This window comes from Salvelinus fontinalis, chromosome 6, assembly GCF_029448725.1.
Source record: "Salvelinus fontinalis isolate EN_2023a chromosome 6, ASM2944872v1, whole genome shotgun sequence".
In the NCBI taxonomy this organism is placed as follows: Eukaryota; Metazoa; Chordata; class Actinopteri; order Salmoniformes; family Salmonidae; genus Salvelinus; species Salvelinus fontinalis.
In genome coordinates this window covers 27,199,905-27,226,252 of record NC_074670.1, presented here as the reverse complement: position 1 = coordinate 27,226,252, position 26,348 = coordinate 27,199,905, and the positions used below count along the sequence as shown (strand labels likewise).

The 26,348-nt window shown below is 42.2% G+C and overlaps 2 protein-coding genes across 2 annotated transcripts; one reads left to right on the top strand and one right to left on the bottom strand.

Annotated features, from left to right (window-relative positions):
- Nucleotides 1-3,018: 3,018 nt before the first annotated feature.
- LOC129857519 (RNA-binding protein MEX3A-like) lies at nucleotides 3,019-16,186 on the top strand. Its single transcript, XM_055925844.1, has 2 exons — nucleotides 3,019-3,536; nucleotides 7,231-16,186. The coding sequence occupies exons 1-2, from the start codon at nucleotides 3,113-3,115 to the stop codon at nucleotides 8,358-8,360; spliced, it is 1,554 nt and encodes a 517-aa protein (XP_055781819.1). The 5' UTR covers nucleotides 3,019-3,112; the 3' UTR covers nucleotides 8,361-16,186.
- A 160-nt stretch (nucleotides 16,187-16,346) lies between these two features.
- LOC129857520 (ras-related protein Rab-11A-like) lies at nucleotides 16,347-25,173 on the bottom strand. The gene is made up of 5 exons (XM_055925845.1): nucleotides 24,839-25,173; nucleotides 21,490-21,685; nucleotides 20,823-21,016; nucleotides 19,791-19,871; nucleotides 16,347-18,072 (listed from the first exon to the last, which is right to left on the bottom strand). The coding sequence occupies exons 1-5, from the start codon at nucleotides 24,876-24,878 to the stop codon at nucleotides 17,933-17,935; spliced, it is 651 nt and encodes a 216-aa protein (XP_055781820.1). The 5' UTR covers nucleotides 24,879-25,173; the 3' UTR covers nucleotides 16,347-17,932.
- Between the last annotated feature and the right edge of the window lie 1,175 nt (nucleotides 25,174-26,348).

Genomic DNA, 26,348 nt, shown 5'->3' with positions numbered 1-26,348 from the left:
GTGCAGAAGGGAGACAGGCATAATCAAACAGCCAGATGGTCAAGATCATTGAGAGTTTTTTATGTGGGCATGTAACATGACCTCAGCACTCTGGGTTTTATCAAGCATCCTCCATACACGCACAGCTGATGAGTTTGTACACTCAAACTACTAGGTAATAACATCTGGATGTAAACCAGGCCTGCTGTGTCTGAACTTTTAGCGGCATACTGTGTGAAACTTGTACTGGGGTGGGGTCCCTAAATGTAGGTTTATAGAGAGAAATTAAGTAAGGAATACAGTATCATCACAAACAGGCCCATAACCCGGAGCCCCAGACACCCAGACAGACTGGGGTGGGGGGGAAAGATTATCCCTGATCTGTCCTCTTTATTGATTGGGCTTGGGCTCCCTGCAGACCCCATTAATGGAGGCAGATGACCTCTTGGACAACACTGGCTCTGTGTGTCACTGAGAAGCTGTTCCTTCTCCAGCGTCTGCCCCAAACCCTCTTCCCCATCCTCACACTCTCCCAAGCCCTCAAGCCTCTTTGCTGAGTTAGAGGGATACAGACCCCATCCCCCAGTCCTTTATTCATCCCCAGCAATCAGGCTGTTGGTGCTGTTGTTGTCATAGATGCCTTGGGGTTAGGTGGACTAATACAGGGTTTTTAATCCTGTATTCCTTTGTACATATTAGTTCCCCTCTCCTCATGGGCCAGCCTTGGGAGAGCACTCCTTTCTGATTAGCACCCAGGGCAGGTGTCAGAGTCTAGACTCTCTAGACTATGATTATGCACAGGTACACCTGAACTGACCTTTGTTGTGACAGTGTCTTTCAACACATGACATAGCCTACTCATCTGTAGTGACTCAGTCAGTGTCTCATGTGACCAGAAGAGAAAGTTGAGGGATTTCAATCAAATGTCTTTACACAGGATTCATTTAACTATTTACAAATGAATTACAGAGATTATGGATGAAAAAATTTGCTCATCTGCAGACTCTGGCACATTTACAGTACATTAATGTGAACACTGGAACGTTTACTGACTCATGTGAACTATCCCTGTAAAATAAATGGGATACAACTAAATATATCATTAATTAAATAATGATTTATTGAGTAATTGCTTCTCAGTTTCATACATACTCAGATTGTAATGGTTGTAAAAACAATGATGGCGTAAACATCATCATGGTTATAAATTAGTGTTTTTATCAACATATTAGGCTAAGCATTCATGATGAACATGTATTACTGCTGTATTACCACATTATTAGGTATAGTTATTGTATAGGGATTTGTGCCCATGAAATGAGTGGCAGACTGTCTGATCACATACCCAGTCTGTCACATCCCAAAATGAAGGAGAGTTGTTGTTGTTATCAGTAATGTAATGCATGACAAGGCCACATACAGTATATGGTGACAAGTGATTAATTGAACTCACTCAGTGGGCTTCAAGACCTCAGATAATCTGGTTAAACAAGTCCATCCAAACCATATCCCCTTATAATAATACAAAGAGAGCATCAAATACAAAGAAAGCATCAGATCATCCGATGATATTCATAATCGGTTAGGCTAACTATAGTTGTGTCAGTGCTGAACATATCACCCATTTGAGGGTGGCTTTGGTGACAAACGTCAAGGTTTCCACAGTTAGTTCGAAGGACACCAGAAACAGCAAGATAACATAATTGCTTATGCGAAGTGCACAGTAAGAAGTAATGGAAACGGTAAATTACCGATCAAATGAACCGTATCGTCGTTGGTAAGAGAGCAAGCAGTGATGCCCCCCACAGTTTGCCACAACACTGCCATGCGCACCCACACTGAGCCCGCGACAGGCACTATAGGCTACATTAGAGATAGACTACTGCTCCGCACCAATTCACTATTGAGAGTTTGTATTGTTCACTTGTGAAATGAGACATTGGAGACCTTTTAACTTAAAACACTGGAGATAGATTGTATTATTCAATTGTACTATTATTTGTATTATTATTATTACTACTAAGCACATGTGTCTTTGTGTTATTATACGACCATGCCGCCAGGCGTGGCTTCTCTAGAGGACATTTTGGTATGTAGATTTCGCGAGGCAAACGCGGTTCTTTGTTCGCGCCAGGCAAGAAATGCTGCAAGCAAGAGCTCTGCTTACGGGAAATATGTAAGGACATTTTTTTTTAAAGATCCCTGCTGCACAGGGTCTGCAACGCCTGTCTGACAACTCCCTTTCTCCTCTCCTCCTCACCCCTCCTCCTACGTTACAGCCCCCATGCGCAACGGCGCCCGAAACAACAACGCGGTGACCTGCCGCAACCCACGACGAGTGGGGTGGGCGGAACCCCGAAATATGTCACTTAACTCCTTCATTCTCGATAGACAGAATAACGCAAATCCTCCCCAAGACAGTGAACGAAGTCGTTAAGATTTCACAAATAAACTCCATCCAAAGTTCATCTATCCCTCAGTAGGCTACTGCGTCCCACCATAGATAATACAACATTGGCAATATACCAAAACAGTACGCTCTGTTGCCCAAATAGTAACTTGAATCGGGAAACAATCCTAAATGCATCCACTTTTGACATTTTATTGAGGGGGAATTGTTAAACTATAGCCCATGCATCCTTGTGTAAGTAGCCTACAGTAAAAAGACCGTTTCGGTCTTGCATTGCAGGGATGGGGAATGAGTAGCGTTGCTTGGATCTAACGCATGGCTGATATGGACAAAGGAAAGGTGGAGGGAATATTTTTTTTTTCCATACGTGAGGAAAAACGCGGGGGTTGGTTTCTGAGATGCCACAGGCTTGGGAACCTGAGACGGAATGGTATAACGGGAGGGCGGTTCGTTTGTCTCAGCAAGGAGGGGACTGTGTACCAGACGGGGTGGAGTGATGCATCGCCTAGCCCCTCTCCGTGTAGACGGCCTTGTGTCCCGTTTGCCTAGCGCTGGGAGACTACTGTATTGCAAGTAGGCCTATAGCAGACAGAGAGAGGGGCAGGTCTATGGGAGGGACTAGCGCAGAGGGAAAATTGGAAGGAGGAGGGGGCGGGGAGGCGGCACGGGTGCTGTTTCTCCAGTCTCTTTCCCCTGTCTTTGTCTCACACTCTTTTGTTAGCCATGCCTAGCCTGCTGGTTCTAGCAGGGATCATGGAGAAAAATGGGGGCTACGGCGGGGATCTAGCCGGCTCCGGGTTCGGAAGCGAAGGTCTCCTAGTGCCACCCGACGAGGAAGAAGACGACTCCCGTGCCCTGAGGGTCGCGCTGGGCCAGCTGTCTCTACTGGGGCTTGGTGAAGGCGAGGACGGTGGCGGGGCTCCTGGAACGGGAGTACAGGATCGGAGTAACAATAACAATAACCATCACAACCATACCAATAATATTGGCGGAGGTATTGGTGACACAGGGCTTTTGCAAGGGAAGAACAAGTTATGTGTCCTGTACGAGGGTTCTTCAAGTGAGACGAAAGGACGAGGCTGCAACATAACAGAATGCGTCCCCGTGCCCAGCTCAGAACATGTGGCCGAAATAGTGGGGAGACAAGGTAAAGATTCCAACCAAATGTTCCTATTGAAAGTTATGTTGCAGTACTGAGCTTAATGTGTGTCCCTGTAGTTTGTAGGGTGTTTTGATAATGCTCTATAACTGTTACGTTAGCTGGTGTTATTGATATAGAAAAGGGAGTGGTGTTATTTTTTGTTGTATTCTTCTACACAGGCTTCCTTACCACTCTTTGGCAATGGTAACAAATCTGTTTCAAGTTAACATACAGTGGCAGAAACTGCAACATTGTTGCAACTAGGCTCTGTTCTATTGTCTGTCTAGTGGATTTCAAACGTGGGGAGACACAAAGCAGGACTGTAACCGTTACCTCATGGGCGCATTATTCTACATCCAGCCATCAATGTCAGCTCACAGACGCACACTTCAGGCAGGGATAGCACTTGCTTCCTTTGTCGTCTGAACGCGCGAGACTGTTAAAAAAAAAACGCAACGTGCTGCTGGTAACGGAGGAATCTCGTTCGCCCTGAAATGTTTACAAATTATTTATTCTCTTTATTGTGAATAGAACTTGTATTTGAGTGACGATTGATGTTTTCAAGCTGTTGTTTTCGGTTTCGTAAATTCTAATTATGTTAATTGTTTTTGTTGCTGACTGCCCCAGTGACACAATTAGACAATGGCAAGTGTGTTTCTCTATATTCTCTTTTCTTGAGCAGTTTAAAAGTGAATTCACAGATTTAAGATGGATATATCTGTGTATTGAGTAATTATCGAAGACCTCGACATGAACTTGAATGACAGCAGCTGTCAAACAAAGGTGTGAAAGTGAGGGGAGGGGTACCTTATTAGGCAGTGTTACCAGTAGACACTTGGGATGATCATAGGAATCGAAGCGTGACTCAGCCAGAAGTTGGACCAACGTGTCGAGTTGAATGTTGTGTGGTTCTTCTATTTTCTAATATAAAATAAGAACAAATAATAACAAAATATGTTGCCTTTTTAAAACCTATTGCCCATATTGTTATTGTGATCAACTAAAATTGGCTATTTATCAGACTGTAATATATTGATTCTCCAGATTGCTTGTAACCCTGTATGACTTTCAGAACCAGCAACTTATTGCTTTGTGCTACATGGTTGTTTTCTTTGACTGCACCTATTGTTGTGATGAGTCCAAACAATACAGAGGGGTTGGTTAGACAAGCAGGGATAAATGGGTGGGTGGATGGTTGGTGGGTCAGAGGCACTGGGTATTAAAAGGGAGTCACACCCAAACCAAGCGCTCCCTTACCTAATGGGGGGGGGGGGGGGGGGGCAAGGGAAACCAATTTGGCCAGTGGATCCTAATTCATGTTTTTGGGGTTACACAAATCCACAGGTCCCCACAATGTCAACTGGGTCCAAGGCAGCAGAGACCATTTGCTTCAACTCCATTTTTTCTACAGATGTGGGGATCTGGTTTTTGTTGTGCCGTTAAGTGCCCTCATCTTCCTGTGCGTCTCCTGTTCATTACTCTGAAGTGTAAGCTTCGCATTTTAATGGGGTAACTGAAGACAGCCGGAGGGTGGATCCAGTGAGCACAAGTGCAGCAGAGGGCTTTGTGTTGACTGAGAAGTGCTGATTTGGGGGATTTGGGATGAGCTCTTTTTGATTCAGGGCCTCGTTAGTTAGTTCACATTCAACGCCCTCCTTCCCAGGGACGACTACTGCCTGGTGAATCTGGCAAGTTAATGTCCCGCCCTGGAGAGGCGAATGTTATCATTTTCTCCTTTGTCAAAGTCATTTGAACTGATTCCGGAGGATACTTTTGTGTCGTCTAGGGCTATATTATTACGACTTTAGGTCAAGGGTGGGTGTGCTTTGCATGCGCCACTAACAATGCACACAGTACTGGAAAGCATGCTTTCCAAGTGAAAGAAATGACATACAGTTGTGGAATGATTTAGAATGATCTTTGTCATTTGCCTGAAGGAAATTGTAAAGGTTCCAGTGGAGTACTTTTCTTTGTCTCCTCTGTTCATAGTTTTACGTTTTATGTCGCCTATTGGTCTCAACTTAAATACCCATTCACCTTCCTGCTACAAAGGATCACAAAACCTTACATCTAGCCTAAGTTAACACATGGTTTAATATAATAACATTGTGGATATTGCATGAGTTATAACTATTATACATATTAAATAACTATCATACATATTATAAAGCTTGAGTGTTCCATCTCACACCATCATGCTTGAACCCCAACTAATATCATCACCGCCATCATCCTCAATAAATAAATAATAATTGTAGTTTGAACTCTTTAGCCCTCAGAGCCTCACTGAGTCACTCAGTCAGTGCCATCTAGGCTTCTGAAGTTTGTGCCCTAGTAAGTGGGGCTATTTAGTAGCATTAGGGAAGCACATCTCCCTTGGTTAGAGGTGTTCAGACATTTGATCCACACCACTAAAGTCCCTGCCCAGGGACTGCAGTTGAAAATAAGTAGGCTGGCTAAAACTGGCACTTTTATAGTAATGTTGATTAATGTGCACTGTCCCTGGTAAAACGACATTTAATAAAGTAAGTAAAGTAAAGCGTATTTAGGCTACTGATGTAATGGTGTGCTGTGATTTGTAGTGCTACTCAGAAAAACGAGCTGAGACCTGACCATTGAATAAATTGCTAGTTATTGTTACCAGACCACAGACATACATAAGCCTCTTAAATACACTGCTAAGGGGAGACACTCAGGGATTCTTAGGGTTGGAACATAAACTTGCATTTCAGAATGAGAACGGTAGCTGCACACCTGCGTATATGTCACCACAGGCTGCCGTAGTGGTGCGTTGCATGCCGTTTCCTGTTGGGTGTAATATACACTGTACGGCTGTGTTTACCATATCCCTCTTGACCTCAAGTGCTCTTAACCACCCTACTCTACAATTACTCATTTTTTATTCCCCTCTTGTATTATTATCTCGTCTCAGTATTAGAGCCGAAGGTAATTTGACATGATATAGCATTAGCCTGTACTCTCTCAAATCTAGACTCTCGCTAAAAGCACTTAATATTGTCAGCTTTTACACACTGATCAAAAACAGAACATATGCACTGCAATAAATTACCCAAAAATGATGTATGTGTGGGCCGGAGGTACCAGACTTGTCAGTTCAAGGAGAGGGGCTGGTTGTTCGTGGCAACACTGTTGAATGCATCCATAACTGTAGCCATAGCACAGAATAGTTCTGATGTCCTTTGGAAATGTGTACAATAACTCATCTGTTTAGCAATGTTAGATATAGGAAATCAAATAATGGGGTGTTCTAAAAATACTTTGAGGTCTACAGTATCTTCAATTATTTCCGATTGTACAGCAGATTGAGACTTGATGCCATGTGAAAACATGTGACTTAGTAATGATAATCTTGGCAGAAATGGAAAAAAAGTGTAATACTATAAAATGTTGTAAAGGGGATAAAGACTAGTGACCATTGCTGGACTGTCTAAAAACTCTGAAGTTGTGAGCATTTTAGACCAAAATTTGCCATCTTTTAAAAAGGTATGTCAAAGGTCAACTATCAATTCTGTCTTTATTTCCATAGAAGAAGAAAAAAACATAAAAAATAGCTTTGTATTACCATGTAGTAGTAACACTCTTCGCTATTCCAAATTCCTCATCTTTGATGAGTGTATCAGAAAATTGAATAAAAATGGTGTCCTTGGCTTTTAAAAAACTTTGTCTTTTGTTTCTGCAGGTTGCAAGATCAAAGCCTTGCGGGCCAAGACCAACACCTACATCAAGACTCCCGTGAGGGGCGAGGAGCCTGTGTTTCTCATCACGGGCCGAAAGGAGGATGTGGCCCTGGCCCGGCGCGAGATCATCTCTGCCGCCGAGCACTTCTCCATGCTCCGAGCTTCCCGCAACAAGCTGGGTGTGTCGTTCAGCGGTTCCCCGCCTGCGCCTCTGCCGGGCCAGACCACCATCCAGGTGAGGGTGCCCTACCGCGTGGTGGGGCTGGTGGTGGGGCCCAAGGGTTCCACCATCAAACGCATCCAACAGCAAACCTGCACCTACATCGTCACCCCTAGCCGAGACCGTGACCCCGTCTTCGAGATCACGGGATCACCTAGCAACGCCGAGAGGGCCCGTGAGGAGATCGAGGCACACATCGCATTCCGAACGGGAGGTCTGCATGACCACAACAATGAGAATGACTGCTTGGGGCCGGATGGCGGCAGCCCAGTAGGCTCCGGGGGTCTGGAGAGCCGCCTGCAGCAGGTGTGGGGTCTGCAGGGGGGCCAGCGCAAGCCGTTGACCAGCAGCTTCCGCCAGAACTTCTCAGATGCCATGGTTGGAGGAGGAGAAGGAGGTGGGGTAATCTACAGCAAGGGCAACTTCAACAGCCCTGGAGAGAAGCCCTGCTCCTACTTTGGCTCAGAGGGCACCCAGAGTTGGGGAGACCCAGACTACCCAAAACAGGTGGCCTTCTATGCCCAGCAGCGCTCCAAGAGCTTTGGAGGCCTGCCCCTGCCCCTGACCAGACTCTCTCCAGGCCTTCCTGACCCCTGTGGAGGGAACAACGGCAACTCCTCGGGCACCAGCATCACTATTCTGTCTGGCTCTCCTCATGCCCAGGCCCGCCGTGCCCACAGCGAGCCAACCTCGGGAGCGGGGTTCCCTGGACGCCTCCCTGTACCGGACTCGCCACCGGCCATCCTCCGGGACTGCATGACCTGCTTCGAGAGCAAAGTGACGGCCGCCCTGGTGCCCTGCGGCCACAACCTCTTCTGCATGGAGTGTGCCATCCGTATCTGTGAGCTCAACCATCCAGAGTGCCCGGTGTGCCACACCCTGGTCTCTCAGGCTATCCGAATATTCTCCTAAAAAACACCACGTCAGTTTTTATCATTCGTTTTATCACAGTGTTTGTTCGACAATTATTTACTATTATTATTATTATGATTATTATTATACTTTTCTTTTCTCAGAAAATGTTAAAACAAACAAGCAGATATTTTAGAAGGCACTGCTTGCTTTACTAAAAAGTATAAGAAATATTTTGAATTTTTTCTTTTATATATATACATATATATTTTATAAAAGTTTTGTTTATAAGAAAAGTATAGTACCTAGCATTTTTTCAGTTTTTTTACTGCTGCTGTTTTTCATTCACGAATCACAGTATGGGCGGAGTAGTAGGAACGTGAACATTTTACGATTCAGATTTATTTTACCATGAAGTGGTTTTATATGGAGAAAAGGAAGGAGGTGATAAATGAGGTTCAGTTTAACTCCCTGGTATCTTATCTGTACCTGAATGATATGGGAAGTCAAAATCAAACAGAAGGAAAAATATTGAATCTTTCATTGCACCTTATAATCGTCTTAGTTTCGGATAGTCAGATGAATGATTGTCAATCATCCAGAAAAATGACGTAGCTGATGAAAAGTTAAATCCCTCAATGTGGCTCGAAAAAATGGAACAAGCTTTGATATTGTCATTGAAAGTCTCAATTTGTTCCAATCGAAGGATAGACTATTCCATCATTGTCATCTTTCTGACATTTGTGTCCCTTTACAAGCTCTTTGTTATACCTGGTAGTCCTCCCTAAACACCTGTTAGAATGGTAACAATATGGGACAGAATAGCAGACAAACGCCTTTCTTTATGCAGATATGTCTTACAGATTTCCTTTTTCACAAAGAGGTGAATGAATGCAACACATTGTATTGCTGAAATATCACTGTAGTTTGGTGAAAAGTTTCAGCAATGCCTGTTCCTCGTGGCACTTGAAAAGCATGTTTCTTTCGCCGGTGTTAAGCACTGATTTAATTTGTGAGGCCAAAAGCCTTGGAATTCATCCAGTTGGCTAATTTGGGAGATCCGTCTCCCCGGCGGACTTGTTTCAAAGCCAACTTATACCCATTTTATTGTCTTATGTGGTAATTTAGCTGTTATCTGAACGATGTAGGACAAAAATGAGAGCCACTTTTGACAGGCATCTCTCTGAGGTTTGCGCAGTTAGAGCGTCAGCCATTAGAGTGGACAGAAGCTGAGGAAAACACTGAGCTGTTCTCTGAATTGGTAATAGAGTGTGCCTAAATGGGCGAAAAGCTCCTAGAATACAGTACCACCATCCACAACGCTCCCTCGCCACCCCCGTCCAGCAGCTTTGTATTTTAGCTCAGAGGCCTATAATTATCAGAGCTGTGCAGAAGCAGGTGTTTAATAGCCCCCTCTTTTTCTATTTTCTTTGGGAGTGGCTTACCCCCCCTCGCTTACTGTTCGATCGTTGGCTGTTGAAGGTAGTAATGACTGCAGCTGACCCACAATGCATTGCCTCCCTGAGTGGGGCGTATTGTCTGGGCCCAGCGGTGGCGTGGGCCCGGAGTGCTCGGACACGGCCCGGAGAGACTCATTGATAATTAGGCAAATTGTTCGGTCCAGGTGCGGACCGTGTGGCGACCCTGGTGCTGAATGGTGGGTGAGACAGAGTCCCGGCGTGGGCTGCTGACCGCCCCACCCCTCTGTCACAGGCACAGAAGGTCCAGTCTGGGTGCAGCTGGGCGAATGGGACCCCTCCTTCCATATCCCCCTCCCTCTTTCCTTCTCTGCTGCTCTGAGCTATCCCTACTGGGGAGAGGGGCCTCCTTTGTCCCAACACTCAGGAAAAAAGCAGCATATGAAAGAAAGAGACCAACTGAACAGGCTGCCAGCTCTGAAATGAGAGTGAGGGGACTTTGGAGAAAGAAAGGATATCTACAGTGTCAGTAGATACAGTAATTACCTAGTGTACAATTCTGACACACAGATCCAATTCTTTGAAATGCCCCACTGAACTAGATGTCTCCATGTGTTCTCAATAAGATAAGGGTATGAAAACATGCAGACATATATCATTTAAGAGTACGAGGAGTCTGATCACTTGGAGTTCATCGCCCCCCCAATTTGGATGGAGGCCTTTGTGACAGAGAGCGAGTGCAGATCGAAGTTTCCATAGAGAGCCCCACCGCCCCCCTTTATCTCCTGTCTGTATGGGACATCCTGCAGCTGCCCACTCACCACAGACACACACGCTTAGCCAATGGCAGGCTAGCACTGGGCCTTCAGAATGAAATCAGACGATTGTAATTGACAGGAAAGCGGAGGAAACGCCCCATTTAGCCACCACTCATGCTGAATCAAATTACACACCCTTTGCCTCTGCCTTAGCCCCAGCCTGGGGATTTCAGAGGGAGGGAGGGGGGATTAGAGCCGTTGGAGGATAAGAGGGGGGCTTTTTGGGGTGGAGAGAGAGAGAAGGCTGCTCCCAAAGAAAAGAGAACCAGCAGATCTAGTCTTTGTGAGAGGGGTAGTTAGAAGGCTGCTGCATCATGTTTGCTGGTTGTGGCAGGTGAACAAGGACATGCTGGTGATTCAGCTGGTCTCCCACTAACACTGCATCAGATCGCTCTATTAAGTTGTTTTTTCAGGAGAACTCTTTTGCTCAACTTTTGTCCATCAAAATATGATGAATAGTTACAATAGACTGTTGTCCCTAGTCTAGGCAGCAACAGAGCCCCCCTTTCCCCCATTGTATTGTCAGCAGACCACTCCTGTTGTCCATGGACTGTGAAGAAATAGAACTGTACTTTCAGAGTATCTAAATTCTATTACATATTTAGAAATCAATTGACTATTTATTAATGGGGAGAACTGCACAGTGGTTTGGTCTGAACTGTCAATGACAATTTCAAGGCAGTATAACGCTGTTAACTGAATATAGTATTTTCTATTCTTTTTTATTTTGTTTTAAGCCTTAATATTTTGTATTAAAAGATAAATATTGCTTTCACTTTGGCATGAAAGTTTAGTGACATACAGTAGGCCTTCAATAGTATTGCCCCTTAAAAAAAACTTTCACGTAACTATTTGTCAGAAAAGAACGTGAATCAACCGGGTTGGGTGGGATTAAATGGAATTGGGAAATTAGGCTCTTAAACCCTTTACATTAACATATAGAGTAAAGCACCTTATTGTAAGAAAACACATATAATTAATACCAAACCGACCACTGATGGTGAATATTTCTTCATAGATTTTGAAAGACATGCACATAAGGTTTCCCTATCATGTTTTTATAATATAATTATTGTTATTCCTTGTAGTAGTGGTATTATGGGAGACCTCTCATCCATTCAGTCAGTACTGATGACTTGGTTGAGTTTGCACTGGTTTAATGTAGAGGGCTTTTTAGAGAGTCTCACTATTTTAGAGGCTGTGGGAGAAATTTGCATTGTGCTTTATGAGAAAGGATTCTGCGCATCTGTGTGTATATATATATATCAGTAATTTACATCCAGTCAAATGCCTGCTATATAAGTGGGATTTTGATTATTTTTACAAGGTGAAAATATCCTTTTGAATTTGTTTGTTTATGGACTTTTAAGATCACTTTGATTTATATATATATATAATGTCCCCTCATCCTTAAACATAAAGACATATATTGATAGGCTACTTATATGTATGGATCTAATAAACTTAAGCATTTCATCAAGTCAAATATATAGATAAGAATACCACAATACCACATACTGTAATGATGAATACAGGGCTGTATTGATGTTTCCACTGACAGATACCGATACATTCTCTCAAATATGTAAAGACATGTGTTCTAAAATATTCCTAGATCCTTTTGGATGAATCAGGTTTTATGTACATTAGGATGAAAAGCAATAATGTCAATACTGCAACAGTAAACAAAAGAGCCAGTTTAGTAAGTTCATAGAATTCAGCACTATCCATAACGCAACCTTGATTCATTTGAATATTATTCCATTTTTGGTCTAATATCTTCTAAAAATGCATATGGATTTATGCCAATGTAGGATGAGAAATGTAATTAATTAGTAACAGTTTTAGGCACAATAGCATGTTTTTGTTGCTTTCCTACGTCTTGCTTTTAGTAATTTTTGACTGCTTAATCCCGTCTTTTTCACATTGAATATTAATAAGACTGCAAGTATACCTCAAATACAGGGTGTGCCAACACCAGTGCAACCTCAAGATTTCCTCCTCTTAGTATATGTGGAATTTTGAGATCACAATACCTATTATTTGGAAGAAACCAATTGCATTGTACAAGTAAGCTTTTCAGTGTAAACATACAATGCTTTTCAGAAACATAACATGAACAATTGAGGCATTTCCTGTCTGTCGAAAGCAGGAACTCATAACAAGTTAAATCACACACTAAAGTAGACACAATGGTAAGACAGAAGGTTGGATTATTTCCATAGGATCTGTCGAAGACCTCTTCCATATGAACGTATTCTGATGCCCAATGCATTGAGCCAAACATTTTCATCACTTGGGAAAGTAGCATTTATTTAACATGTATTACTCTGTATTTATTCATGTTTAGGGAGAAACGTTTATAGTTACCATAAGCATATCATGAGAATATATTTCAGTTTTTAGATTGGTTCCAAAACATATTTTGTAGCTAATTTGATGGCACAAATTAATTATTTCTTTATGCTGTCCGTTATAAGTAGTTGTCATTATCCAGCATTTAGCTGATTTAAAATAAAAGGTCAAAAGGTAGCCAAAGAACAAAACCTTGGAAGAGGTTCGAGGACATCTATAGGAATGATATTGCGAATCGTAAGCTTACAATTCTACGAATGTTAACACATTTCGACCTTATCATAGTTTGGATTTATTGATGAAGGTGGCTGAGGTCAATACAATAACAATCAGCTTTCATTTTTAATAACCCGCTAGTGATAGTTTTGTCAAAAGTCATACAGCATACAAGCTTCAGTCAATATCTGTGAAATGGAGCTTGTCTCAATAAAGACATCCTGTTTCAGTTTGGTCTTTTTTTAATGCTACAGTAGCTTCAGTGATCGAGTACCCAATCACTGCCCAAAGACACCAGTCCTAATGCATCACCCTCTTAAGTTTTATTTATATTGGTATTATTGCCAACTTAGATTTATGAATAATGATGTCAATAAGTTTTGTTTCCTCATCACAGCTCTTAATATGAAAACGCTAGACTTGTCTTGGGAAGTTTATGTTTCTTCAGAATGGGGCAGGAACACATACTAAATGAGAAAAATAAGGGTTCGAGATTTGTCTCGAACTTCAGCTGAAGTGCTAGATTTGTCTCAAAGACCCCAGACTGAACAATAGTTGAATAATGCATAAGAAAGTTGTTAAGATTACACAAATACCCTGCAGTACCTTTGTTAGCGTTCAAAAATAATACTTCGGTTTTAATTTAATATTGTTTCTAGTTAACTCTATTCTCCATGTCGAAGTATGGTAGCTGAAGTTTAGTACAGTAAATAAGAGTAACAGTAAAATGAAGATCCCATGGCATTAACATATTTCATCAACATAACCACAAGGTGTATAAAAAGCTTTAAAGAAATTAAGATGGACTTATTTCATTCCATATATTTACCTTGAGGTGTAATTGATATAGATATTCAAATAATGACTGTCTTATAAGATGAGGTATAGCTTGATATATGCACCCAGTATATGAAGTACTCCACTTCCTTTAGTGGCGAAACAAAGATGGCGGTGAGAACTCTTAGGGGGGTGTCTATTTCATTAACTATTTCTTTCAATTGTTAGTGTTCTTTATAATATATTAAAGTAACCATAGAAACTCTGAACAGTTTTCTTCTCTTTAACAAATGTACAACTCTTTATGCATCATGTATAACAATAATAGCACCCCTTTCAAGGAGTGATAGGAAATCCTTTATATTGATGCACTTAAGCAATTATTCTGACCTATCATAATCACAAGATGAGCAAGTATTGCATTTGAATGTAAAATAAATTACCATTGCACTCTTTTTACCTTTTGGTTTATACATTTTAAAGTGAGCTGGAAAGAATTTGTGAGAAGGTTTCACCGCAGTCTATAGAGTTCTTCCACATACATTTATAGAAAGCAACTTTAAAAAATGAATATTATTACAGTTTCTTAAATCTATTTTGCTAACATGGGTTATTATTTCATAGAAAGACGAGGATTAAGTCAGTTTCAGGATGTTATTTATGAAAATCTTAAAATGAAGAAAACATATTTATGAGTAACCTCAAGAAATTTGTTTTTAAATAAAAATACAAGAAGTTAATATATTTCTAAACACAGGGAAGTTGGTTTCTACTAACAGTTAAAAAAATTAAATACGTTTTATTTATGAAAGTTATGGACTCACCTCCACTGTATTTCATTGTAAATGAAATAAGAGCTGATGTGGGTTCCCCATAGCTTATATTTTAACTTCCGATATGCACTATTTCAAAGAACATCAGTGCATTCACAGTGGAATTATGACAGAAAATAATATAATATTTTTAGGATTTGGAGGTATTTTAGTCACTGAGCATCAATATTGTGCCTCAATTACACATTTATTTCTTGCATCAGCACTCTCTCTATGCTGCTTGCTTACCTTTTCCCCTTTGACTAACCCCATACTGACTGGCCCCATTACACATTTCCTCTGGAGTCTTAACTTGCTTTTATTAATCTCTAACTTTTTATGCTAACACAGCTTCAGTTGTGATTGCAATGCTGAGAATGAGTGATTCAGGTGTCCCGCAGGGGCACATGTTAAACACATTCAGATAAACACATTCATATGTCTACTACTTGGGACCCTTTGTGATTGGTAAGGCAAGAGAGGACATCATCAAAGCCTTAATGAATGATTACCTGAAAATTGGGCTCAAGTTTCTTTGTGAAAACATGACAGGGTGAGAACTGAGCTGAGTGATCAATAGTTTAGCACATAGGCACACTGTGTAGTAGATCTATGGTAACCAGCCACACACACACACCAACACATTCATAACCGTACTAGTTTGCATGTATCTTGTATGGTCACCTAGACTGGATAAACACCACAGATCCTATGTGTTTGGTTTTAACACAAGGGGTCTGGGGCTGGTTGTTCCTTGTAGATTTTCATAGTTGGCGCCCCTTCAGAAAACAGAAAAGGTCAAGTGTTTCAGGTGAAGCAAAGAGAGGCCGTTTCTGTCCCCATGTGACACTCAGTATTTTACCCTTTTCATTTTCTCATCCCAGTTCTATAAAAAGGGAAGGAAAGCTTGATTGTCATTCCTTCTCATATGGATGAACCTAAAATGCATTTATTTAATCTCAAAACTAGGTAGTTAAGTTAATATTTGTCGTACATTTCAACATGTCAGGACGGCATATTTTCCGCCACAACTGACTGAAGCACGGGGACTGAAATGACCTTCCGGCCTTCACGTCGTCCTCTTCTGAAGGGACCACCGCAGTCTGACAGTTTGTCTTTGGTAGTGTTTCTTCAGATTCTCCCGGCACCGTAGAAGTGTTTCATACCGGTCTTATAGTGGTCTTAGTGCATTAGTTGAGTCAGCATCTCCTGGCTTTAGTTTCTGGTTTCTCTGTGATCAGTGAGAGAGGGTTTGCCATGTGGCTGGCCGTCACTTTGATAAAATAAAGTCTTTTTTGAACTGTTACAGTGTGTCATGCCCGCAAGAGGCATGTGATATTGCAGGTTTATTTCTTAGCACATGTTTTTGTGAATAATTTGATATTTTATTATTGTATCTGCGCCATATTAGTTTGTTTCTGTTTTTTTTTTTGTTTTTTTAAGATTCAAGATGTATTGTAAATGTTTCTAATAAAACAAAAATGAAATAATTTCCAGATGGATGCTCTGCTTTGTCGCATGAGTTTAAAAAAAGTTGCAGTTGTGAAATGGCAAACAAGTACCATACAGTAACTCCACAGTATGCCATTTTTCAATGAAAAGTAGGCACAAATAAGGTATATGGTTAAGGCATAAAATAAGGAGCAAGACTTAAGAAATTACATTTATTTATACATATGCAATCTAAATATACACATGAGAATTAACATTTTAAAAACCTAACCTTTACTACCCAATTTACTATTGGGAATGCCACAAGTGAGGGAAAAAAAAAACTCAGCAGGATAATGACTGTTTACACTTGACCTTTTGGCCGTGGTAATGGCACCCTGAAACTTTCCCCACACCTCCCTTCTTTTGCCAAACTAGCAGATCTATAAGGGCTAGCATCCTCCATAGTGCTTACTCTAACCAACCTGACAGAACTAAACACACCCAGAAAAAAGAGAAAATAAAACCATACAAAGAGACCTGGGATACTCTTATGGGATATCCCAGAAAGCATGATACTGTTCCAGTTACAATGGAGTTCATTTACAGTAAAACAAGCCGTCTTGTGTACATCAGAGACCCAGCAGCGGGCAAGGCTGATTGCCCTTACTACCCATCTCTTGAAACATGAGCTGTCCACCCATCCAGGACAGCAGGGAGGGCTCCACTGAGACCATGGTATATGACCACCACCACTACAAACACTATCCCCTCATCACCCTTCCATATCTCCACAGCCACGGGGAAAACGAGAGCAATTCAGTTAAACCAGAAAAAAAAGATGGTTCACGGCAGTAAAGGAGCAAGACTGGTTTGTTAGCAATGAAGACATAGGCCTATGTGAGAAAAATTGCTGTGCACAAAGTACTTTGTAATGGGTTTCATCAGAAGAGCAAACTTTATTCTGTGTAAAGACAAAGGGAAGTCCAAGTGCACTGATAAAATGGACATGAAAAGTTCTCCACGGACCCCCATTTTGTGCAGTTTAGATTGGCCTGACATTCGACCAGGTACATTTGGGAAGAGATGGCTTAACTCCTCGTTTCCCATTAGCCAAGGGTAGTTACATTTAACAACTCCATCATAAAAGGATTTAATTACCAGTGAAATCAAGAACAAAAAGATAGACACCCTTCATATATAGTAAGCAGCTTCAGATCAAACCCACCCAGTGTTGCATGTTAGCACAAACCCTTTGGTCAAACAAGACCTCAATATAGTGTTAAATAAATATCATTGGGACAAACTCAAATACGTTTGGGAGGAGCTGACTGACAATGGAGAGAGGGGCGATTACACTTCAGTGAAGCCAGGTCTTCACTGCCGAATCTTATTGCCCTTTTTCTGTGCTATGGAATTGGGTGTGTTCACAGGCTTATTAAATTGAGCTGACAATGGGGGATCAGTTCACAATGAGTGAGACAAAAACTGTGTAAAGACATGGCGGACCATACCCTAACATGCTCAATTTCTCAATTCATGTAAATGAATTCAAATCATGTCCTCTTTCATATTTAAAACCGATCAAGCCAAGGCATAACCATAAAGCTTATTGAACTAGATGGGGACAGACTTCACAGAAGAAACAATGCAAAGAGGCTACAGAAACACTTGGTTGCCCCCCTTTGTATCTCTCCCCTTGTTTCTGTCTGCCTGTATCCTTGTCTCTAGGTTTCTCTTCATCTCCCAGTCCTCCCTCCCCGTCTACCTGTCTGTCCCTGACTCTCCCTGGCGGTGGTGAGGCCTCAGTTGTTCTGGCAGCAGGCACTCGACTTGGCAGCGTTCTGCGTGGGCTGCACCGTGATCGGCACCACATTGGAGTTGGGCGAGAAGTCGGTGTCGCTGCGGCCCGTCATTTGCCTCTGGGACACGATGTTGTAGATGGCTGCAGGAGATGGACAGAGGCAAGTGAGAACACAACAGTCGCTGTTGGGTTGTTAGGTGATGAGAAAGGGAGCGTGTTTCGTCAAAGACTACAGTGGATACAAAACTCAGAACAAGATGGTAATGCAATGGGGACCTAACAGCATTTCACTTTCCAGGGTTGTGTAAATAAATATCAAAACAAACATAAAATGGAGACAAGTTGTCATAGAAACCAGCAGCACCCTGTGGCTCCTGAAGTTCTGCACCTTCCCTAGGATTACTCGAGTCTGGCACGCAAAACTAACTTCAGACTGACTCATACATGCCACTGACTGATGGTGAATCCCCAAGTCACTTCCCTGCCTCTAAGTTAGCAAGAGCTTGAAAACAAGCAGACAAGATGACCTCAACTAACCCTTGATCTGGTATTTCAACGACTAGCTACAGTCAGCATGCTTCCCGGGTCAGGGAGTCTCTAGTTCAATTCCTACATGGCTGTGTTTGAGCACTGCTATGCACTCTGTTCTCCTCTCTTAAATTAGCTAATTAGAACTATCATTAGCGCAAGTTTCTATGAATGAAAAATTTGTTGAAGAGTAGAATTACTAATTGTACAAATGCAGGCAGTGGGAATTGTATGTGGAGGGGGAAAGCAGGACACAAATAGCAGGGAGCATGCGGACAGCACTTTATCAACTGATTTGAAGGCCTCGCTCAGTGAGAGGCTTGTTCCTCAGACACTCTTGGGTTTTTGAGTTGTCCGTTGCTCATTTTCTATGTTATAGCGGCCACGCATTAACAAGGGCCTTTCTAAGGTGTGGCTAATACGTCAGTAAGTTGCTCTTGTAGAGGTACTTAATGTGAGTTGTGTCTTCCTAAAACGATGAGACATCTGGAAAGCTCATATTTGCATTCCAATGTACATATTGCGGCCAGACCCAAAATAAATGCTTGTGGTTCTCTGTCAAACATCAGATCTGATTGAGAATCACACAAAGTGTGATTGTCTGAGTGTCCTTTGAGCCTGCCAATTACAGATGCATTTGACCTTAATAGAAAAATGTCAGGTACTGTTCAATTTACTGCAGAGTAATCTTACAGTAGAGGCCTCGTAATAACCTGGATTTTGCTGCCATCTATTGGTGGAAGATGAGTCACCGCTGAACAAATGGATTACAAAGCTCTCAAGAGTACAAATAAATAAATAAACATACACTAAAGGAACGTTTGGTATGGCCGTTAATATAAAATGTGTGACGGGGAGGCCTTTACGTGGACAAGTGACTCTTTAAGCCTTTTAAGTGAGAGTAGGCCAGCTCTTTCACAAGATGGCATGATTCTGTGTGCACTACAGGGTGAATACAAGTTGCTTTGGGGCAATTTCACTTTAAAATGTATACCAAACAAAAAACATTGATTTCAAAGTTGAACAAAACATAGAACCCTATACATAAAGACTAAATGTAATAATTTCCACCGGCAATTCTACAAAAACACATTTACAGGAAGAACTGCGCAGATACAAAGTTTGGTAACAGAATAAAACTGCGGGAGATTTTACCGTAATTCTGCAGTTTTTCCAATAATTTACTTCAACATTTTTAAATCAATGGTTTTAGTTTGGCATCCATTTTAAAGTGAAAAATCGGAGTCACAGTGTAATTCCGTAACGATGGAATCGCCCCTTGTTAAAATCACAAGCAGTTCTAGTGTATATGGTAGGCAGTGTACACTAACCTGTGAGAATGGTCTGGAAAGCCAGCTCCACATTAGAGGAGTCTAACGCCGAGGTCTCCAGGAAAGACAGTCCATGCTTCTCTGTGGAAAGTGGAGAAAAAAATAAAAAATAAAAAACACTCACAGGCATTATTCAGTGTCCGTACAAGTAGGCACTTCATAAAACAGCCATCCAGTCATTATACGTCACCAATGAGGCTATTTGCAACAGCCACCACAGAATAGGCTAACTGATAAAAATGACATGATGTCGATGACCTTTTGTAGTCGTGCTGCATGAGCCAACCCTGGTGACAAATCAATAGCAGAAATTGAACGAGAGCCTGTGGTATCACATGGCATGCTTGTTTACTCTACACAATGATGTCTTCTAGAACAATTCCATTCATTCATATATAGCCACTCTTATCAAGAGCAATTTACGAGTCAAAGTGTATTCCATGCATGAAATAAGACTCAAGGTCATAAGTAAACACTTGAAACATTATGCAGAGCTACAAAGGAGAAGTGTGATAAGCTGGAAATGTCACATTGGAGTGTGTAGAGAAGCTAAAATCACAAGTCATAATGGAGCCAACTCAACTGGCTTTTTTCCCCAATTGCTGGGGATGTGCATTCAGAACCATGGGCTGTTAATCACTGACAGTGGCAGCCTGATAGGAGCTCTGTTGTCTCCACATCAAAGAGCAGCCCTAAGGGGGAAGTAGACAGTGACAGAGAGTGAAGAGCATTCCCTTGTCCACTGCGAAGCTCAGGTGCATCACTTTCCCCAGGCCCAGATTCTTTTTGAAATGTGTTTGAAATGCCCTTGTTCCAATTTTGAAAGCAAGATTATGGTAATACTTATCAAAAAAAATTGTATTGTGTTGTTCAACTTTCCGCATCGCTTTATGTCCACTGCTATTGAGAATAAAAGTGAAAATTATTGAGGGAGAAACAACTCTCCTGTACTGTCTCCTTGGCTTGTAATACTGTAGTAGAATCAACACAAACAGATCAAGTAGCTATAAAAACTAGTTGATGTGAGGGTACCTGCCAAGGCCTTGGCCTCGTCCATGGGCACGGCCCTGAGGTGGCGCAGGTCACTCTTGTTGCCCACCAGCATGATGACGATGTTGCTGTCAGCGTGGTCCTGCAGCTCCTTCAGCCAGCGTTCAGCGTTTTCGTACGTCAGGTGCTTGGCGATGTCGTACACCAGCAGAGCCCCCACTGCCCCACGGTAGTACCTACACAGAGGACAGGAGGAGGGAACTAAGTGTTACTGGGAGCAGCGGTGGACAGAACACCTGAGCATTGGCTGAGTCAATAGAGTGGTAGATTTAGTTTGTCGTTCCCTACATGAAATGCTATTGCATACATCATAAGCAAAGGACTCAAAGTTGTCAACAAGATGAGAACATTAGTAAATTTGCAGAAGTAGGCTGGAATGTTCTGTATGAACAAACATCCTCAATGGCTGGGTTTACACAGGAAACCCAAGTCTGATATTTTTTCTATTAGTCAGTCATTTGACCAATCCCATCAGATCTTTATACATAAGATCATTCAGAGCTCATTTGTGAAAGGATCTGACGGATTGGTCAAATGACCAATTTGTTAAATAAAGATCAGAATTGGGCTGCCTGTCTAAATGCTGCAAATATGTCAAAAGATGCCTGGCAGACAGAACAAACAAATCTCTAGCTGTGTTAATACTCACGCGGAGGTGATGGCTCTGTAGCGCTCCTGTCCTGCCGTGTCCCAGATCTGGGCCTTGACGGTCTTGCCCTCCACATGGATGCTGCGCGTGGCAAACTCCACCCCAATGGTGCTCTTGCTCTCCAGGTTGAACTCGTTACGGGTGAAGCGGGACAGCAGGTTACTCTTCCCCACTCCAGAGTCCCCAATCAGCACCACTGGAGCACAGAGAGAGGAGCGAGGGCATGAGTCAGACAGACACCACCAGAATAACAATACAGTATGTTACCCACTGTACAGGGGTCGACAATCAACTTGTTTTCTACGATGTAGGAACAGGAACACTCAGTGGGGGTAAAACAGGTCTGACAAAGAAAAATCATGGTAGAAGAGACGACAGCTCCTGATTGGGTCTAAGAGCATTGCGCCATGTGTCTGCTGCTCTGTTAGTGATTAACGGTCTACTGAGAGGGCCTGACTGTACTTGACTGTAGTTCAATAAACAATATTTGTGCAAAACACAGGCCATCTGGCTTGTTTTTGCTATAGACAAAAGACCCATGAGGCGAAGTTTCAAACTTTGTGAGGTAGCGCCTAGGCTAAGTATTGTCATGAATGACCAAAGATTGATTTAATTGACCAAGAAGATGATGCCTTGTGAAGTTTAGCCTATTCACTTAGCGGCACCACCTCTGAACCCTGCCATTATGTAGCAATGAAACATTTGGCACATGTTCCCGTTTTGACACCCATTCATTTCCAAACACAAATGGGGGTGTGTTGGGAAAGAGGATTTTACAATGACTGAAATCCAGGTGAGTCAGGAGGAAAATCCTAACTCATAAGCTCACCACCCTGTTATTAGGAAATAGGAACTGGTTGTGTGTTGACGAGGCCTTATTGACACATCTCCCACAGAACGTAGGCAAAGCTCATCACATGAAAATACTAGTGGTGCAACAGACACAGGTAGAAACCTGCCTACCAATTGACGATTGCGCCGACTGACTCAAGCTAGGAGAACCAAACAAAAGTTACCTTGTTCCCCAGGCAATTCATCGGCAACTCTCCATTTAAAAGTTAGTAACATGAGAACTGTGACTTTGTAGTTCCAAGAATATCCTTGTCAAGAAAAACTCTGAACTACAATTCCATTAGACTAGCCTATCTGGTAACCGTGATAATACGGTGGCTGAGGAAGGAACAAAAGCATCATGCAACTTTCAGTGGACTTGTCACCAGAAACATAAGATCACCAATTTAGGCTACGGTATTGTGTAAGCTGCATTCCAGAGTTCTAATGCTACAACCATTGTTTCATTATTGGACGCCATCATCACATAATTTAGGCCTAAACAGTCTAGTCGCTCTTCCTTAAAAATCTAAATTCTGGCCTCTTGAGTGGCACAGTGGTCTAAGGCACTGCTTCGCAGTGCTAGCTGTGCCACTAGAGATTCTAGGTTTGAGTGCAGGCTCTGTCGCAGCCAGCCGCAACCGGGAGACCCATGGGGCGTCGCACAATTGGCCCAGCGTTGTCCGGGTTATGGGAGGGTTTGGCCAGCAGGGAAGTCCTTGTCCCATCACGCACTAGCAACTCCTGTGGCGGGCCGGGCGCCGTGCACGCTGACACGGTCACCAGGTGCACGGTGTTTCTTCCCGACACATTGGTGCGGCTGGCTTCCGGGTTAAGTGGGCATTGTGTCAAGAAGCAGTGGGGCTTGGTTGGGTTGTGTTTCGGAGGATGCACGGCTCTCGACCTTCACCTCTCCCGTGTCCATACGGGAGTTGCAGCGATGAGTCAAGACTAACTACCAATTGGATACCACAAAATGAGGGAGATAACAGGGTAAAAAAATATATATATCTAAATTCTATTTCCCAATACAGTATAAGGAAGTTATTTTAACTAGGTCCATCTTATCTAGAAGTCGAATCAACAAGAAAGCATTTCATTATCTGTAAAGAGAGCACTCAGTTTAAAAAGTACACAGTCATTTAAACAAGAAAGCTGGTCAACTTGCTGTGCAACATTTACAGGCTCCTAGTCAGGAGCAGTGATTCAACCACTCACCTGACTGACTCATGCCTAAACAGTGAGGGTGCAGTAAAGAAAGCAACTTAACACACGAAACTGGAGGAAGAGGAACCTAGTGGTTATGTGACCTACTGACAGTCCTCATTTTAGGCTCTATGGGGCAGTGCGTTCTAGCTGTGTACCACTAAATTCAGATAATTGTGCTATTTGGCCAGCACCAAGGTATTTTATCTGAAAGTGAAGTTATGCTTATCTTCCTTACTGTCAGAGCCCTTCTGTATAGGGACACACACAGACAAACACACACTCACTTGATTCATGCAGGTCTTTCCAGTTTGACAATGCATGTTCAAATGTAGAACCCCAAACAAAGGATGCTGTGCACTTTATTTCCCTTGTCCAGGACAAAACAACCCACAATGGAAGTAGTTCGTGTAAGTGAGTACAGGGGAGCAGTAAGTATCCACTATCATTGTAACATACCAATTGTTGCTGTATTCTTACAAATTTAGGCCTACACATTCTCATGTGTAGGCCTAACAATAGGTACAGTGCATATGCACAGAAAAGTCTGGGAAAGGTACGACTAGACAACATAGAACACAAGGTCCTGACAAGTCATGTTGAGAAGGGGCCAATAAGCTTTCACTCTATGCTATCTGTTAGATGAATTAGATTTCATTTGGCCAAGGTCATCTTTACTCCACTTCATTCAGATGTAAACAGATCGTGGAGATGACCGCTTTCTCTAAACCCAGAGTGACCCACCACTACACCAAATCAATGGAATCCCTACAAACAGAATGGTGCTTAAAGGCTAAACCATGTGGTCCCTGGTCACCTTGGGGCAATCGGTTTGAGTAAATGTATTTTGAGGTGTCATCCTGCCATAGTCAGTGCGCTATATGACTCCTGTTTACCAATACTTCCTCTCCTGATGATTGCGTCATAGGCCCACCACAAGATGACTAAACAGATATCACTTTGGATAGCTACTTGGTGCTTATTAAATGTCAGTGTGCAGTGCTGTTGCAATCAACTAGCCTACTACACAGTTGTATCCATATTTCTACTGGATTGAAACAATAGTTGCAGAAATTCAGAGTGAAGTTGTAACTGGTACTGCTACGCATTACCTCATGTTATCGAGAATTGATTTTGGCAGCGCTCGTTACGTAGTTGCAGCAACACAGTCCGATTACTTTTGACAGGGCGGAAGCGGCGACAAATGAAATGTATTATATTGAAATCGGTGTGGTGCTGAACCGACTCTAGGTCGAAATGACTACACTCACGAAATGGCAATGTCCTAGTAAAGTATCGTAAACACACTCACCTTTGAAAAGATAGTCATATTCGTCTTCTCTATTCGTCATTTCTTCAACGTTTCTACCTATGGAATGTGAAATGTTCAAACCCTCCCGTGGTGGTTTCTCTGTTCAATTCGACAAAACTTCTTGACCATTTATCTCGCAACCGACCGCTTCGGTAGAACAAACAACCGAGTCAAAAAGGTAAATTCTCACTATTGTCAACGCCTCTAATATATTATTCGAGTATAGGTCTCATATTTCACTGTGAAATTTTAAAAGACAAGAAACTACCTTTCACAAACTTTCGACTCCTCTTCCCTACCACTTGTAATTTGCCATTTGTGAGCGACGTAACAGCGAGTTTCTAGCCCCGCCCTTTACCCAGTTTCGACTGGCCAATCGACGACAGATACCTGTCACTGGCTTTCCTGTGATTGGTCTACTTTGTTGTCATTCATGATTTTCCTCCATTGATCCTACTCATCGCCTCTTGGGTGATGTCTTCAGTCTCAAGCCTTTCCAGGTATGCTGATGCCGCGTTCAAAACAAATGGGAACTCGGATCTCGGGAATCTCCGACTTCGGATTTCAGTGCGTTCAAGACAACTGGGAACTACTGGCACACAGCTCGGACACCCATGCATACCCCACAAGACATGCAACTAGAGGTCTCTTCACAGTCCCCAAGTCTAGAACAGACTATGGGAGGCGCAAAGTACTATAGAGCCATGACTACATGGAACTCTATTCCACATCAAGTAACTCAGGTCAGCAGTAAAATTTGATTAAAAAAACAGATAAATACACCTTATGGAACAGCAGGGACTGTGAAGCAACACAAATATAGACACGTGCATACAAACACGATAACATACGCACTATACACACATATACACATGGATTTTGTGTTATATATGTGGTAGTAGAGTAGAGGCCTGAGGGCACACAATATGTTATGAATGTATTGTAATGTTTTTAAATGTATAACTATCTTAATTTTGCTGGACCACAGTAGTAGGCAGCAGCTAATGGGGATCCATAATAAATACAAAGCTCTGAAAAAAATAATTCTGACTGGGAAAAATCTTTTTGAACGGTCATCCAACTCGGAATTCCAGGTCGGGAACTCGGACCTCTTTCTACAGCTCCGACATCAGGATTTGACCACGTTCTTTCAAAGTTCCCAGTTGTCTTTTGTGTCTGGAAAGTTCCCAGTTTGTACTTTTGTGTCTGGATGTAGGCCTATCGGCCTATTTATTGTATTTTTTTGCACCCTGGGTCTGAAAAAAGCACTTTACAAATTAAACGAATCATTATTATTATAGGTTTAGCTAAGGGCTACTTATGAGATCAATATGGTCAATGTCTGATCATTAATGGGATAACTTAATTATATTCAAAAGTAATCCTCACAGATGGAAAATGTAGGCTATTCCATTATGTTCTTGTCTATCAGTTGCTGTTTGTGTATTATACTTATTGGCATATGCATTTTTAGATGTATTATTATGATGAATTGGCTATTATTGTGAAG